We start from the raw sequence: 15,310 nt of genomic DNA on the forward strand, positions 1-15,310 counted from the left end.
ACCCCCCTATCCACATCGACAGGACAGCAGTGGAGAAGGTGGAAAGTTTTAAGTTCCTCAGCGTACACATCACGGACAAACTGAAATGGTCCACCCACACAGACAGTGTGGTGAAGAAGGCGCCTCTTCAACCTCAGGAGGCTGAAGAAATTTGTCTTGTCACCTAACACCCTCAAACTTTTACTGATGCACAATTGAGAGCATCCTGTCGGGCTGCATCACCGCCTGGTACAGCAACTGCACCGCCCACAACTGCCGGGCTCTCCAGAGAGTGGTGAGGTCTGCACAACGTATCACCGGGGGCAAACTACCTGCCTTCCAGGACACCTACAGCACCCGATGTCACAGGAAGGCCAAAAAGATTATCAAGGACAACAACCACCCGAGCCACTGCCTGTTTGTTCAACCCGCTACCGTCCAGAAGGCAAGGTCAGTACAGGTGCATCAAAGCTGGGACCGAGAGACTGACTGAAAAACAGCTTCTATCTCAAGGACATTAGACTGTTAAACAGCCATCACTAACACAGAGTGTCCATGTATGCAGCCTACATACGGACTTGAAATCATTGGCCACTTTAATAAATCGATCACTAGTCACTTTAATAATGCCACTTTAATAATGTTTACATATCTTGCATTACTCATCTCATATGTATATACTGTATTTTATACCATCTATTGCATCTTGCCAATGCCGCTCTGTCATTGCTCATCCATATATTTATATATACACTGCTCAAAAAAATAAAGGGAACACTTAAACAACACAATGTAACTCCAAGTCAATCACACTTCTGTGAAATCAAACTGTCCACTTAGGAAGCAACACTGATTGACAATAAATTTCACATGCTGTTGTGCAAATGGATTAGACAACAGGTGGAAATTATAGGCAATTAGCAAGACACCCCCAATAAAGGAGTGGTTCTGCAGGTGGTGACCACAGACCACTTCTCAGTTCCTATGCTTCCTGGCTGATGTTTTGGTCACTTTTGAATGCTGGCGGTGCTTTCACTCTAGTGGTAGCATGAGACGGAGTCTACAACCCACACAAGTGGCTCAGGTAGTGCAGCTCATCCAGGATGGCACATCAATGCGAGCTGTGGCAAGAAGGTTTGCTGTGTCTGTCAGCGTAGTGTCCAGAGCATGGAGGCGCTACCAGGAGACAGGCCAGTACATCAGGAGATGTGGAGGAGGCCGTAGGAGGGCAACAACCCAGCAGCAGGACCGCTACCTCCGCCTTTGTGCAAGGAGGAGCACTGCCAGAGCCCTGCAAAATGACCTCCAGCAGGCCACAAATGTGCATGTGTCTGCTCAAACGGTCAGAAACAGACTCCATGAGGGTGGTATGAGGGCCCGACGTCCACAGGTGGGGGTTGTTCTTACAGCCCAACACCATGCAGGACGTTTGGCATTTGCCAGAGAACACCAAGATTGGCAAATTCGCCACTGGCTCTGGCTCTGTGCTCTTCACAGATGAAAGCAGGTTCACACTGAGCACGTGACAGACGTGACAGAGTCTGGAGACGCCGTGGAGAACGTTCTGCTGCCTGCAACATCCTCCAGCATGACCGGTTGGCGGTGGGTCAGTCATGGTGTGGGGTGGCATTTCTTTGGGGGGCCGCACAGCCCTCCATGTGCTCGCCAGAGGTAGCCTGACTGCCATTAGGTACCGAGATGAGATCCTCAGACCCCTTGTGAGACCATATGCTGGTGCGGTTGTACCTGGGTTCCTACTAATGCAAGACAATGCTAGACCTCATGTGGCTGGAGTGCGTCAGCAGTTCCTGCAAGAGGAAGGCATTGATGCTATGGACTGGCCCGCCCGTTCCCCAGACCTGAATCCAATTGAGCACATCTGGGACATCATGTCTCGCTCCATCCACCAACGCCACGTTGCACCACAGACTGTCCAGGAGTTGGCGGATGCTTTAGTCCAGGTCTGGGAGGAGATCCCTCAGGAGACCATCCGCCACCTCATCAGGAGCATGCCCAGGCATTGTAGGGAGGTCATACAGGCACGTGGAGGCCACACACACTACTGAGCCTCATTTATTTTTTAAATTTAAATTTAAATTTATATATATATTTTTTTATTTGACCCCCTTTTCTCCCCAATTTTTGTGGTATCCAATCGCTAGTAATTACTATCTTGTCTCATTGCTACAACTCCCGTACGGGCTCGGGAGAGACGAAGGTCGAAAGCCATGCGTCCTCCGAAGCACAACCCAACCAAGCCGCACTGCTTCTTAACACAGCGCGCCTCCAACCCGGAAGCCAACCGCACCAATGTGTCGGAGGAAACACCGTGCACCAGGCCCCCTTAGTTAGCGGAGGATATCCCTACCGGCCAAACCCTCCCTAACCCGGACGACGCTAGGCCAATTGTGCGTCGCCCCACGGACTTCCCGGTCGCGGCCGGCTGCGACAGAGCCTGGGCGCGAACCCAGAGACTCTGGTGGCACAGCTAGCGCTGCGATGCAGTTAGATATTGTTAGATATTGCTGCACTGTCGGAACTAGAAGCACAAGCATTTCGCTACACTCGCAATAACATCTGCTAACCATGTGTATGTGACCAATAAAATTGGATTTGACGTCACTTTACATTGTAATAACCATATTTTGTTCTCCGACTTTAAAATGATTGCTCATTACTGTCAACGTTGCCCTGAACTACCACTTGTCAATGTAATTTCCCATTCATAATAATAATAATGTTTTTGTTGAGATTACTTATCTCGCATTTTACGATATTTCAATGAGATTCTGTTTAAACCAGAACACATACCAATACATTTTCAGTAAATATTTTTTAAATCCACACTAGAGAACACTAAAGGCCCATAAAACGTCAACCTGAACCTCTATGTGCCAGCCATTACCAGGCATGCAGCATTTACGTTGACTCCGGTCTTATTGATTACCCAGGAAAGTGGAGGAAGAATGGAGGGCTACTGATCACAAAGAGTGAGAGAACGACAACTTTGGTGGCATCATCTCTCCCCTTGTTTGTTCTGAGCCAAAATTGGTCCTTTGCTGCAAACATGAACAGAATGGAGGTCTACATGGTGCTGAGTTAGCAGCACCTGCTGCTGGAACACTGTGTGTGCCAAATCCTGGGAAAGTTACACATTGAAGGATTGCTCATTTAAATACGTGCAGTAGGAACATAATGTGACATTTGAATGAGAATATAAAATAAGTATTGTCAGATACATTTCAAATTGAGGGCATTACATGCTATCCTTCTTCCACCCTCTTCCCCACTGAGAATGAGGATAATGACTATAACAATGTGGATGAGTGTGAAATTGGCAACATTGTTGCAATATAACAAAGCCCTTCAGTGATTAAACCCTGACAGGCTCTCTCCTCCCCTTTCATGTGAACACGCACGCACGCACACACACACACACACAGCCATTATGCACACACGCAAACAAACATTCACAAACATCCAATTAGAAAACATAGGCACATTCTGCAAACACTATCTGTTTGAGATACATGGAAGATCATGCCAAGATATCACATCAAAAATCCCCCCCACCTTTTCCAATCCCCCCTTGTGTCACCCCGCTTCCGAAAATGCCTTAGTAGAGGAGCGCTCTGCACTTCCAGAGTCTCCCTGATCAGATGAGGAGCCCCTTCATCACTCTCATATCCTCCAGTGAGTGTGTATATATATGTGGGTGTGCTGCTTACACAGCCTCCCAGGCAGCAGCAGCAGGTTGATACACACAAAGACAGTGAACGCTTCCTGGTGCAGAGCTCTTTTGGAGAACTTTGAGCATTTCTCTCCTACAGCACAGTCTACTACAAAGAGGTAAGGACACCTTGAATGAAGGATTACTGCAGTATAGAGGGGGTTACTTTTTTTTCTCTTGCATGAAGTAGATGTTGTGCATTTTAGAATCTTGTTGCGTCTAAGCAACATGCGTTATTTGTCTGCACTGATCTACAGCAACATCAATATGGAATCCGGACGGGGTGCCAAACACTGCTGAGTAAATAGGACTGTATCATTTTATCTATCATGTACCCCTCTTCATCTCAGGGAGGTGAGAGGATTGCTGTAGCCTTGAGATTGTGGTTTATTAGGTGACTCCAGCAACAATGCTCTCTGCCTATGCACATCCCCTGCTGTATTCTCAATTTCTCTTCCTTTGTTCATATTTGAGTGTTTCCAATGCATAGACCAGAAGAAGGTAATAACATCTCGCAGGAGGATGCGTGGGCATGGTATATAGAATATTCATCTACAGCACATGGAGAATGCTAACATCTCCCACCCAATCCCTGGTTCAGGTTGATCTGTCAACAGCAGTGGGAGGTATAGAGAAGAAAGGAGATGATAAAACGCAGAGGGGGCTTTAATCTTAACCAATTCCAATTGGTACATAAAAGCAGAAAGAAACATAGAGACAAACGCAAACTCGGTCAGGCAGGTGTCCTAGTCAGAGGGAGTTAGTGTTTTCTTTTTTTTTTTTTTTTTAAATGTGAGTGGGAGGATTACAGGCTCAGTCATACACACATTCGGCAGAGTTGTCACTACGCATGTAGCTAAGTATCTAGATCTCTGGTTTTAACCACAAAAGTTTACAATACAAAACAAGACTGTTAAACGTCAAATTGTTTGATATTTCACACAGAGGTAATATCAATGTCATTATGGTATTACATTTTTTGTTGCTAATATTAAATCTTCCTAATTTTAAAATGTTCCAACGCAACTAATCTTGCCCTACTGCAGAGGTTTATGATACTGTAGGATAGAGGGATCTGGAAGGATAATTGTGCATAATTTACTGCATTGATTGATAGGAACTAGGAACATAAGCATTTCGCTGCACACACCAGAACACCTGCTAAACTGTGTACGCGACCAATAAAATTTGATTTGATGATAATGCTGATGGGAGTATCATGTATATTGAGTACCCATACCATGTTCATCAAGGAAAGAGAGAAGTGGGCCTGACAGTTTCATCAATGGTGTAAAGTACTTAAGTAAAAATACTTTAAAGTACTACTTAAGTCGTTTTTTTTTTGGTATTTATATTTTTGACAACTTTTGCTTCACTACATTCCAAAAGAAAATAAATGTACTTTTTACTCCATACATTTTCCCTGACCCCCAAAAGTACTCGTTATATTTTGAATGCTTAGCAGGACAGGAAAATGGTCTAATTCACACACTTATCAAGAATCCCTGGTCATCCCTACTGCCTCTGATCTGGCGGACTCACTAAACACATCCTAAAGTTTGTAAATTATGTCTGCGTGTCCCTGGCTAGCCGTGAATTTAAAAAAACAAGAAAATAGCAGTCTGGTTTTCTTAATATAAGGAATGTGAAATGATTTATACTTTTGATACTTAAGTATATTTAAAACCAAATACGTTTAGACTTTTACTCAAGTAGGATTTTACTGGGTGACTTTCACTTGAGTCATTTTCTATGAGGATATCTTTACTTTTACTCAAGTATGACAATTGGGTACTTTTTCCACCACTGAGTTTCATACATTGTCCCATGGGCAGTGGTTGTTGTGTAGAGGTCCCTTCAGTTCCCAAACAGTGGCTGTGTTTGATACTCTTTGCTGCGAGTCTTCCTCAGCCCTTTAAATCTTGGGATCCATTTGAATCCAGTCCAACTATGGACCCGTTTGGGGAGCTGTCAAGTCAACTGCTCAGTGAGCCTCTTCTCTTCACACAATCAATATGTGAGATACTCACCAGGTGTCTTGCTCCTGTTGGTAGGGTGTAGATCGAACACAAACCGTGCTTCGCTGTTAATGGACTGTGTCTGTGTACTCCTGAGTCATTACTGCTGTCCCATTATAAATGATGGGACTGTGCATCAAGGGCCAGTCCAGGGAAAGCTTTTCCTCTCCTTTTTTAAAATCATGGTGGTATGCGCAAAACGTCAAATAGTTTCACAGATACAGATTAATTCTCAAGCCTGACATTTAAAAAATCTCTTTGCTCATTTCCCCCTGTTGCTGGTTCTCTCTCTCCTACCCCTTTTCTCTCGTTTGAGCCAATGACCCCAGATGGTGACAGATCCATGCCTCGTGTTAAGGCTCCACTTGAGCAGTGAGATGACATCTGGCGAGGATGTGACTAATAAGAGGGACAGAAGCGGCAGGGACCCGTCATATGATCTCAGATACCAGGGTCCTCTGACTGAAGTCTTCACTTTGATATGCATCCACACTCAGGGGTAGATGTACTCAAATTGGCTTAACCATTGGTCAGTCACCTGCGCTGTCGAAGAAAATATCCATCTGATCCCCAATGTCAGTGGTGCAAAGATAATAAAAACCATCCTTATTCAAAGCAGATATCATGGCACAAGGCGAGACTCAGATGCAGACACAGGAGGCAGATGGTTGGAGTTTTACAATGTTTATTAATCCAATAGGGTAAGGCAAGAGAATGGTCGTGGACAGGCAAAAGGGTCAAAACCAGTTCAGAGTCCAAAAGGTACCGAAGGGCAGGCAGAATCAAGGTCACGGCAGACAGGATGATCAGGCAGGCGGGAAAGTAGTCCAGAGTCAGACAGGGGTCAAAACCAGGAAGACTATCAAAAAGAGAATAGCAAAAAGGGGTACGGGAAAAAAAACACTGGTTGACTTGACGAACATACAAGACAAACTGGCACAGAGAGACAGGAAACACAGGGATAAATACACTGGGGAAAATAAGCGACACCTGGAGGGGGTGGAGACAATCACAGGAACAGGTGAAACAGATCTGGGCGTGACAGCAGAAGTAGGTGATGCTAAGCAGAAATTTACATTTTGGAAATGCAGAGAAGGGTGGTGAGTTTATTGAGAGGAAAATCTACAGTCAACACTTAACTTTAGCTTAAATTTACAATAACATGTAATGTACGCACATCTTCCATTGATAAATGCACCAACTAAGCAAATGAACTGTTGTTCATAGATCAATGATAGGATGACAAAAGTTATGGTATCAGCCATATGTCTGGTGCCTACAGGGTTGTAACTATGGCATAGTGGCGGTACACCTCATTGTCATGTATGATTTACATGAATTACCACAGATAGCTGACAGAGGGATGCTATTATGCTGGAATTAGGATTGAGCAGGTTATATTCAGAGGCTGATCATATGGGAGAGAGGGGACTATTTCACCACTTTATGCCTATGAGAGAGATTGAGTGGCTCGCTCATTGAGATTGCCTCTCATTACCTTTAGGTTGTGTGGCAATGATGTTCTTTGAAAGTGTAAAAACACATTTCACACATAAGTCTAATTTTAGTTACTATGAAAATGTAGGCTTTTAACTTGTTTTTTCTCTGTTGATTTTCACGAGTGGGATATACAGTATTATCCTCTGTGTAGTATATCCTGTAAGTGGAAATATAATAAGAAGCATAGAATAAAAATAGGAATAAATAAAAGAAGCCACTTCTCATATTTGAAAGTAGACCAAAGAAAAATGAGAACGCAATAAACAAATATAGATTTTGGTCAAATTTTGAATATGGATATGATTCCACTGTGTTTCTGTGTGCCTATTTCATTTAAACCTTGTGTATCATATAACATGAACCTGAAATATGCTGTAGCAACATGATGTCTGATTAACATAATCCTATATAAACAACTCCTGGATGGCTGTTACTTTTAGGTTCTTTTTAAGAGGTGGTTATGCTGGGTTATTGAAAACCTAATTATCAGGGCATTATTATAAACACTGTTGATGTTTACCCTTGACAGCAGTGCTATTGCCATGGTCATGTGCTTGCGAAAATTAGTTTGTGCTTGATTACATGTTTTTGTGGGTCAATGCCAAATGTCGAGGTTTTTGTGATCCTGTCTTCCTGCTTACAAGATTCAGCAGACAAAGTGTTGTCCCGAAGCCACTCCTGCGTTATCTTGGCTGTGTGCTTAGTGTCGTTGTCCTGTTGGAAGGTGAACCTTCGCCCCCAGTCTGAGAACCTGTTCCAGAGCGCTCAGGACTTCATCAAGGATCTCTCTGTACTTTGCTTCATTCATCTATCCCTCGATCCTGATTAGTATCCCAGTCCCTGCCGCTGAAAAACATCCCCACAGCATGATGCTGCCACCACCATGCTTCACCATAGGGATGGTGCCAGGTTTCCTCCAGACTTGCTTGGCATTCAGGCCAAAGTGTTCAGTCTTGGTTTCATCAAATCAAATTGTATTAGTCACATTCCCTGAATACAACAGGTGTAGACCTTACAGTGAAATGCTTACTTACGAGCCCCTAACCAACAATGCAGTTAAAAAAAATATAGAAATAAATACGGATAAGAATAAGAAATAAAAGTAACAAGTAATTAAAGAGCAGCAGTAAAATAACAATAGCGAGACTATATACAGGGGGGTACTGGTACAGAGTCAATGTGCGGGGGCACCGGTTAGTTGAGGTAATATGTACATGTTGGTAGAGTTACTAAAGTGACTATGCATAGATGATAACAACAGAGAGTAGCAGCGGTGTAAAATAGGCGGGGGGGGGGGGGGGGGGGGGGCAATGCAAATAGTCTGATTAGGTGTTCAGGAGTCTTATGGCTTGGGTGTAGAAGCTGTTTAGAAGCCTCTTGGACCTAGACTTGGCGCTCTGGTACCGCTTACCGTGTGGTAGCAGAGAGAACAGTCTATGACTAGGGTGGCTGGAGTCTTTGACAATTTTTAGGGCCTTTCTCTGACACCGCCTGGTATACAGGTCCTGGATGGCAAGGAGCTTAGCCCCAGTGATGTACTGGGCCGTTCGCACTACCCTCTGTAGTGCCTTGCGGTTGGAGTGCCTTGCGGTCGGAGGCCCGAGCAGTTGCCATACCAGGCAGTGATGCAACCAGTCAGGATGCTCTCGGTGATGCAGCTGTAGAACCTTTTGAAGATCTGAGGAAAAATCTTTTCAGTCTCCTGAGGGGGAATAGGTTTTGTTGTGACCTCTTCACGACTGTCTTGGTGTGCTTGGACCATGTTAATTTGTTGGTGATGTGAACACCAAGGAACTTCAAGCTCTCAACCTGCTCCACTGCAGCCCCATCGATGAGAATGGGGGCGTGCTCGGTCTTCTTTTTCCTGTAGTCCACAATCATCTCCTTTGTCTTGATCACATTGAGGGAGAGGTTGTTGTCCTGGCACCACACGGCCAGGTCTCTGACCTCCCTATATGCTGTCTCGTCGTTGATCAGGCCTACCACTGTTGTGTCATCGGCAAACTTAATGATGGTGTTGGAGTCGTGCCTGGCCATGCAGTCATGAGTGAACAGAGAGTACAGGAGGGGACTGAGCACACACCCATGAGGGGCCCATGTGTTGAGGATCAGCGTAGCAGACGTGTTGTTGCCTACCCTTACCACCTGGATCCAGTTGCAGATGGAGGTGTTTAGTCCCAGGGTCCTTAGCTTATTGATGAGCTTTGAACGCTGAGCTGTAGTCAGTGAATAGCATTCTCACATAGGTGTTCCTTTTGTCCAGGTGGGAAAGGGCAGTGTGGAGTGCAATAGAGATGCATCATCTGTGGGTCTGTTGGGGCGTTATGCAAATTGGAGTGGGTCTAGAGTTTCTGGAACAATGTTGTTGACGTGAGCCATGACCAGCCTTTCAAAGCACTTCATGGCTACAGACGTGAGTGCTATGGGTCGGTAGTCATTTAGGCAGGTTATCTTAGTGTTCTTGGGCACAGGGACTATGGTGGTCTGCTTAAAACATGTTGGTATTACAGACTCGGACAGGGAGAGGTTTAAAATGTCAGTGGAGAGAATCTTGAGAATCAGAGAATATTGTTTCTCATGGTTTAAGAGTCTTTAGGTGCCTTTTGGCAAACTCCAAGTGGGTTGTCATGTACCTTTTAATGAGTGGCTTCCGTCTGGCCACTCTACCATACAGGCCTAATTGGTGGAGTGCTGCAAAGATTGTTGTCCTTCTGGAAGTTTCTCCCATCTCCACAGAGAAACTCTGGAGCTCTGTCAGAGTGACCATCGGGTTCTTGGTCATCTCCCCGACCAAGGCCCTTCTCCCCCAATTGCTTAGTTAGGATGGGCAGCCAGCTCTTGGAAGAGCCTTGGTGGTTCCAAATTTCTTCCATTTATTAATGATGGAGGCCACTGTGTTCTTGGGAACCTTTAATGCTGCAGAAATGTTTTCGTACCCTTCCCCAGATCTGTGCCTCAACACAATCCTGTCTCGGAGCTCTACAGACAATTCCTTCAACCTCATGACTTGGTTCTTGCTCTGACATGCACTGTCAACTGTGGGACCTTATATAGACAGGTGTGTGCCTTTCCAAATCATGTCCAATCAATTGAATTTACCTCAGGTGGACTCCAATCAAGTTGTAGAAACATCTCAAGGATGATTAATGGAAACAGGATGCACCTGAGCTCAATTTTGAGTCTCATATCAAAGGGTCTGAATACTAATGTAAATAAGGTATGTGTTTTTTATTTTTAATACATTTGCAAAAAATTCTAAAAACCTGTTTTTGCTTTGTCATTATGGGGGTAGATTGATGAGGAAAAAACAATAATTTAATACATTTTAGAATAAGGCTTTAACGTAACAAAATGTGGAATAAGTAAAGGGGTAAAGGGTGAATACTTTCCGAATGCCCTGTATGTTGCACATATAACATATTATATTTGTTATATATTATGTGACATTTTACTTGAGTATACGAGAATATACTTCCAGAAATTGATTAATATCATTGCAAACGTACGATAGGCTAATATTTACGTTTAAGTTATATCCCTTAACTGAGAGTCTACTATTGCACGTATCTAAATTAACATTCTACAACCTAGGCCCACTTATGGATCCATCGACACTCCAGGGATGAGACTATTTGGCCACCATTGGGACTTATTCATTTCTGAGCATTTGTTTGTTATCACCTCTAGCAGATGGCTCAGCGTGGTGGAATGCTTTTCACCAACAGCATTAAAGTGAGGAAATGCTGCTCACTCTTAACTTATTTTGGACTCTCATAGCCCCTGGTTATTGCACAGTGTCCCCCAAAAAAACATGCACACACTCAAAATAGATTTCAAAATATTAAATAATTACCAACAAAGCTATCAACATTCAAAATAGAAGTGATTATGTATTCTGCTGATATTAGGTTGAATAGAAAACATAATTGTAAATGCCTCCAATGTAATTGAAGATGTGATGAATATCTACATGTAACAGTATAACTTTAAACCGTCCCCTCACCCCGACACGGGCGCGAACCAGGGACCCTCTGCACACATCAACAACAGTCACCCACGAAGCGTCGTTACCCATCGCTCCACAAAAGCCACGGCCCTTGCAGAGCAAGGGGAAACCCTACATCTAGGTTTCAGAGCAAGTGACGTAACTGATTGAAACGCTACTAGCGCGTACCCGCTAACTAGCTAGCCATTTCACATCCGTTACACACACAGACAATGTTACATTCACTGTAAGGGCAAGACTCAGCCCTCAGTCAGCTTGCCATTTAGATGTATTCACTAGCGATTGATTCGTCTTTGGATGGAAACAGGGCTGCTGCGCTCATGGAGCAGGTTTCAACATGTCACTCTGCATCAACCATGAAGAAATGAGTAACCTCTTTGCAGCAGGCTAGTCAAATGCAGAATGCAACAAATCTTTGAGGCTGCTGTCACACAATACTAGAACTGTCGTTCACTGATAGCCTCACAGCAGCTGAACCCCTCCCCCCCAAAAAATATGTATCTAGTTGAAAACGGCGTATGTTGCATCGATTTTAGTCAGTGTACAAATGTACTACAATGTGTAAATAATATAATTTTTATCATAAAGTCAGTATCTTCCAAAACTGAGATTTGCAACAGCTGTTATGATGAATAAGGTTTGATTCACATGACCTGACCATAATTATCACTGAGCTACAGACTCGTCTCTAGCCAGTAAAGGCTTAACGCATGTAATTGGATGAATGGATATTGTGGTTCGCCACTGCGTCTAATTACACGGCGTTGGGAACTTCTCCAGAACAACCGGGAGGATTGCCTTTGTACCGCATTCCAGTGGCAGACTCAATGATCACTGTTTTGGTCAAAATGAGAATTGAGACGTTGCGCACACAACCCAACGACTTGTCAATATTCCAAAATGCATACCAATTCGCAAGCATCTTGTTGTATAACATGATTTGCTATGAAATTCTGCCAGACGGACACTCCGGTAATAGACAGTGAGAAAGTTGAAAAAAAACAAAAGTCCAAATTAATTAGAGATTTCTTGATTTATCTTAGATTAATTCGGACTATTTTTGAGGGCGAAATCTTGCGACCGTGACTCGAGAAGGACAAGCAGCAATAACTGCTAGAGTACAATATAGCAAACATAACACCCACATCGAATCACACCGCCAAGACACAAATCTCGTTCAACCCCCCCCCCCCCTTCAATGACAGAAGAAATGAAGATAACTATGTGTATTGTGTTCGTGTCGGTCCAAGTGCTGTTTATAAATAGTAATATCAATCCCATGGGATCTCATGTTTTTCTGTTTAATTCCTTCTTTTCTGTTTGAAATTATAAGACTCCCCATGGAATAACCTATTGTATGTTGATAAAGTAAATTTAAGACATGGTCTGAAACTCCTTCTGACAGGTCCACTTCTGTTATGGCTTTAGTGATGACTCCACACAGGCAGGAAGAGAAGATCTCATTAGTGTTTTGAACTTTAGTAGCCATACTAGGAAATTACTGTATGATTTCGAAATCTGCCTGCATTGATCCTAAAATCAATATTTACTGCAACACACACAGACATTTGACAGATGACAGGACCTAGTAGAACAGACTTTGTTTACCCTCAATAAAAAAGAAACAGTCCGATTAGTGTGATTTTGGATCAAGCCTTTAAATGGTGGACATAATTATGCTCACTGACTATAATAACTTGCACATAGAGAATGTTAAAACATTTACAAAGACGCAATTATAAAAGAAGGTTCAGGACAGCAGCTTAATTCCTTTCGATGATCGCTGGCGTGTTTGAAAGCAAGCCCCTTTGTCAAAGCACTATCACATTTACAAAGATATTGGGATCAATGTACTGTAGTGATGAGACAGGAGAGAATTACGTCGTGATATAATTGATGTTGAGTAAACGGATGACTTTGGGTGAAGATGAATGTGTGTTTTCTCCAGTTGGTTTGGCATCTCGGCCAGCGGAGGGCAAATATTCTTGTCTATCTTTTTGTTCCTTCATTAGCCCGGGTAAAATGAAATGCTAATTAGGGACGTATTAAACGCTGCTTCATATTTTCAAAGCAAGTGTCTCAGAGAAGATTGAATCCTCAATGGATCCAGGTGGTATTGAATCACTAATAACAATCTCACTTGTTTCTGATTTTACTTCTCAATAGAGCTGGCAAAGCCTTGAGCTATGCGATTGTTGACATACAGTCAATTCATATATACCCTGCACCATGGTATCACACTGCTACGGAACTGCTTTTTAACATGCACACAGTGCTCTCTTTTGGTCTGTTATGGTATATCTGTTGTGTATTATATTGAGATTAGGCACCTGACTTTGTTGTTTAATTAACTGGGCCAAACTTTTTCCCCAACAGGAAAGATGACTATATCAGCTAGCTGTCTCCTGATTGGCCTGATGTGTCAAGTAACCTGCACGTGGGCCTTTGCTCGCCTGCCCGAGGATGCAGAACTGCGTTCTGCCTTTTCAGTGGCACGCACCAGCAGCATGGAGGGTGGACCAAAGATGGTGGTGACCTTTGACAAGGAGTATGTTAACATCGGTGGGGACTTTGATCCAAAGGCAGGCATGTTCCGCTGCCGCATCCCGGGAGCATACTACTTCTCCTTCACAGTGGGGAAATTCCCACGTCGTGACCTGTCAGTCATGCTAATGAAGAACAGGAATGAAGTGCAGGCCATTGTGTATGATGAGAATGCGGGAGAGGAGCGTAAGGTGCAGAGCCAAAGCGCCATGCTGCAGTTGGACTTTGGTGACACAGTCTGGCTCCGCCTTCACGGTGATCCCCGCTATGCCATCTACAGCAACACAGGTCACTACACCACCTTTAACGGCTACCTAATCTACCCTGACACCTACACCTTCCAAGACCCCAAGCACGAGGACCCAACTCCCATGAATGGAAACGAGGCGAATGCCAATGACCACACCCTAACAGACCAGGATAGGCTGGGAGAAAGGGACAACGTAGAGAAGAGAGAGGAGGTAGAGGATAAAGAGGAGGACCAGAGGTCAGCCTTCTCCGTTGGCCGCACTCAGAGCATCGTAGGGGTGGACCAGGGCTTCACAGAGCACCGTCCTATCGCCTTTGACACAGACTTTGTCAACATTGGCGCTGACTTTAACGTCACCGAAGGTGTATTCACCTGCCGTATTCCAGGAGCCTACTTCTTCTCCTTCAATGCTGGCAAGCTTCCCCACAAAACCCTGTCAATCAAGCTGATGAAGAACCACCTGGAGGTGCAGGCCATGATCTACGATGACAGTGATACTGAGAAGGCTCTGCAGAGCCAAAGTCTGATGCTGTCTCTGCGCCGTGGTGATATCGTCTGGCTTTATAGCCACCAGCGCAATGGCTTTGGAGCATACAGCAACCATGCCAAGTATATAACCTTCACTGGCTTCCTGGTCTATCCAGAAATACAAAAACCAGCCACCAAACAGCAGTAACAGCAGAGCCGGAAGCCATAAGGGACAGTGTCAAGAACACAGTTGGCTGTGGACCTACTACACTCAATTATTCTATGTCCAGCTAATTCTTTCAATGGGTGTACTTTGTCAAACTCCAACTTGCAGTCTTGCATTAATGAAGATGTTACTATGTGCTAGCATTTCTGATATTTTCAGGATATGATGTCTCAGTTAATACTTATCTGGATTTTTAACATACCTTTATCAATGTCTTGAAAGGCATGGTCAAATAATGGGGACACTTGTTTTGTGTCAAAATTAGTATTTTTCCTTCATTTTATAGTGAGTTTCTGCTAAGGCCAGTGTCTGATCACAATGAAATAAAATGGCATTTTGAACCTAAAAGCATGACCAACATTTAGAATAAATGTCCTTTTACAGTGCAGGGCTGTCCATTGGATAAATAGACACCATACTCATCCTGGTTGTAGCTTGAAGTCTGAGCACATTCTCACAGAGCACATGCTAGTTTTGGACCTCGGGGCACCAGGCTCATAATTTGATTTCTAACTTAGCAGAGTTTAATTTATTTCCTCAGATGGTGACCGCTGTGGAGAAAATTGAATTGCCTATATCATCCCTTATG

At 43.9% G+C, this 15,310-nt stretch overlaps 1 protein-coding gene across 1 annotated transcript; it reads left to right on the forward strand.

The window, feature by feature from the left end:
• The first annotated feature begins 13,650 nt into the window (after window positions 1-13,650).
• LOC120024867 (complement C1q tumor necrosis factor-related protein 4-like) lies at window positions 13,651-14,703 on the forward strand. Its single transcript, XM_038969201.1, has one exon. It carries the CDS (start codon window positions 13,651-13,653, stop codon window positions 14,701-14,703), a length of 1,053 nt encoding a protein of 350 aa, XP_038825129.1.
• Window positions 14,704-15,310: the final 607 nt, after the last annotated feature.

Source organism: Salvelinus namaycush, chromosome 30 (genome assembly GCF_016432855.1).
Source record: "Salvelinus namaycush isolate Seneca chromosome 30, SaNama_1.0, whole genome shotgun sequence".
NCBI classification, from domain to species: Eukaryota; Metazoa; Chordata; class Actinopteri; order Salmoniformes; family Salmonidae; genus Salvelinus; species Salvelinus namaycush.

What these genes read in the sequence shown, in the direction of transcription:
- LOC120024867 (XM_038969201.1), top strand. Translation starts at nt 13,651, where the DNA reads ATGTGTCAAGTAACCTGCACGTGGGCCTTTGCTCGCCTGCCCGAGGAT.